This window comes from Diaphorina citri, unplaced genomic scaffold, assembly GCF_000475195.1.
Source record: "Diaphorina citri unplaced genomic scaffold, Diaci psyllid genome assembly version 1.1 scaffold4531, whole genome shotgun sequence".
Taxonomy (NCBI): domain Eukaryota; kingdom Metazoa; phylum Arthropoda; class Insecta; order Hemiptera; family Psyllidae; genus Diaphorina; species Diaphorina citri.
The window spans coordinates 1-3142 of record NW_007381929.1 but is presented as its reverse complement, the minus strand read 5'-3'; the positions used below and the strand labels follow the sequence as shown (position 1 = coordinate 3142).

The 3142-nt window shown below is 45.7% G+C and overlaps 1 protein-coding gene across 1 annotated transcript in view; it reads right to left on the bottom strand.

Moving 5' to 3' along the window:
* Positions 1–658, bottom strand: part of LOC103521112 (ruvB-like helicase 2) — a gene marked incomplete at its 5' end in the record, with an annotated part of 5899 nt that extends 5241 nt beyond the window's left edge. Inside the window, one exon of the mRNA XM_026831938.1 lies at positions 503–658. Within this exon, the coding sequence (XP_026687739.1) occupies positions 503–658 (156 nt within the window). The remainder of the gene's footprint in view (positions 1–502) is intronic.
* Positions 659–3142: the final 2484 nt, after the last annotated feature.

The following is a 3142-nucleotide window of genomic DNA, read 5'->3' as shown; positions in this document are numbered from 1 at the left end:
ATAAATTTCATTCCATCTGGTTTATAAGAGATTGGAGCTTTACCAAGAGAGTGGTACTTGGCCTCCTAACTACCCTCCTCCACTCAACTCTGTTGTTCTTAGTATCCCTTCATCCTCTCACTCTCATTACTCGCAGGTCTTTTGTGACATCGGCCAGTCATCCATCATAGTCTGGCTCTTCCTCTCTTCCTGTCCCAAGAGAGTGGTACTTGGCCTCCTAACTACCCTCCTCCACTCAACTCTGTTGTTCTTAGTATCCCTTCATCCTCTCACTCTCATTACCCGCAGGTCTTTTGTGACATCAGCCAGCCATCCATCATAGTCTGGCTCTTCCTCTCTTCCTGTTGCTGTAGAGATCTTTTTGACTTTTTGTGGATTCTTTCCTCTTCCACACATTACACATGGCCAAACCATCACAACCTCTGTGATTTTAAGTCTTGTGATTATTTCCACAAAAACCCATGTTCTTACCTTCTTTGATCATACCCAAGACAACACCAGCTGCTCTCCGAGCTTGGAGCTGACCCACCATCCCCTGCGACACTTTCCTTGGCTCGAGAGAATCATCAAGTCCAAGTCCACGGATATGAGAGTGTGCTCCAACTCGTTCAACACGAGTGATTTCTCGTACTTCTTGAACCTTGGCTGCTGCAATAGACTGAAATTAGAAATGATACCGATGAGGTATTGGGTGGCACATACTGCTGGGAACACGCTAATTCAGCAAAATCAAGTGATATGCTTTGATGGTCACCCATCCAGATAACTATCACGCTCAGGTGTACCTGATAAGCACACACTATCAGGTAGACCTGACAGGTGTACCTGATAAGCACACACTATCAGGTAGACCTGACAGGTGTACCTGATAAGCACACACTATCAGGTAGACCTGACAGGTGTACCTGATAAGCACACACTATCAGGTAGACCTGACAGGTGTACCTGATAAGCACACACTATCAGGTAGACCTGACAGGTGTACCTGATAAGCACACACTATCAGGTAGACCTGACAGGTGTACCTGATAAGCACACACTATCAGGTAGACCTGACAGGTGTACCTGATAAGCACACACTATCAGGTAGACCTGACAGGTGTACCTGATAAGCACACACTATCAGGTAGACCTGACAGGTGTACCTGATAAGCACACACTATCAGGTAGACCTGACAGGTGTACCTGATAAGCACACACTATCAGGTAGACCTGACAGGTGTACCTGATAAGCACACACTATCAGGTAGACCTGACAGGTGTACCTGATAAGCACACACTATCAGGTAGACCTGACAGGTGTACCTGATAAGCACACACTATCAGGTAGACCTGACAGGTGTACCTGATAAGCACACACTATCAGGTAGACCTGACAGGTGTACCTGATAAGCACACACTATCAGGTAGACCTGACAGGTGTACCTGATAAGCACACACTATCAGGTAGACCTGACAGGTGTACCTGATAAGCACACACTATCAGGTAGACCTGACAGGTGTACCTGATAAGCACACACTATCAGGTAGACCTGACAGGTGTACCTGATAAGCACACACTATCAGGTAGACCTGACAGGTGTACCTGATAAGCACACACTATCAGGTAGACCTGACAGGTGTACCTGATAAGCACACACTATCAGGTAGACCTGACAGGTGTACCTGATAAGCACACACTATCAGGTAGACCTGACAGGTGTACCTGATAAGCACACACTATCAGGTAGACCTGACAGGTGTACCTGATAAGCACACACTATCAGGTAGACCTGACAGGTGTACCTGATAAGCACACACTATCAGGTAGACCTGACAGGTGTACCTGATAAGCACACACTATCAGGTAGACCTGACAGGTGTACCTGATAAGCACACACTATCAGGTAGACCTGACAGGTGTACCTGATAAGCACACACTATCAGGTAGACCTGACAGGTGTACCTGATAAGCACACACTATCAGGTAGACCTGACAGGTGTACCTGATAAGCACACACTATCAGGTAGACCTGACAGGTGTACCTGATAAGCACACACTATCAGGTAGACCTGACAGGTGTACCTGATAAGCACACACTATCAGGTAGACCTGACAGGTGTACCTGATAAGCACACACTATCAGGTAGACCTGACAGGTGTACCTGATAAGCACACACTATCAGGTAGACCTGACAGGTGTACCTGATAAGCACACACTATCAGGTAGACCTGACAGGTGTACCTGATAAGCACACACTATCAGGTAGACCTGACAGGTGTACCTGATAAGCACACACTATCAGGTAGACCTGACAGGTGTACCTGATAAGCACACACTATCAGGTAGACCTGACAGGTGTACCTGATAAGCACACACTATCAGGTAGACCTGACAGGTGTACCTGATAAGCACACACTATCAGGTAGACCTGACAGGTGTACCTGATAAGCACACACTATCAGGTAGACCTGACAGGTGTACCTGATAAGCACACACTATCAGGTAGACCTGACAGGTGTACCTGATAAGCACACACTATCAGGTAGACCTGACAGGTGTACCTGATAAGCACACACTATCAGGTAGACCTGACAGGTGTACCTGATAAGCACACACTATCAGGTAGACCTGACAGGTGTACCTGATAAGCACACACTATCAGGTAGACCTGACAGGTGTACCTGATAAGCACACACTATCAGGTAGACCTGACAGGTGTACCTGATAAGCACACACTATCAGGTAGACCTGACAGGTGTACCTGATAAGCACACACTATCAGGTAGACCTGACAGGTGTACCTGATAAGCACACACTATCAGGTCTGACCTGATGTTGAGTGATTGGCTTAAAGTGAGAGAAATGAAATTGAAAAGGCTAGGAACGAGGGTGATGAAGAGAAAGAAAATAATATAAGCTATTAAAGACTAATGTAGAAAGGGTAAGATCACAGGGAGAGAGAGACGAACAGACAGAGAAACCGAAAAAAGGAAAATTAAGAGAAACGACGAGAAAAAGCGAAAACTAAAACATAGAAGGCGAGGAAGAGAATTGAAAAAAAAAAAGAGAAATGAAATTGGAAAGGCTAGGAACGAGGGTGATGAAGAGAAAGAAAATAATATAAGCTATTAAAGACTAATGTAGAAAGGGTAAGATCA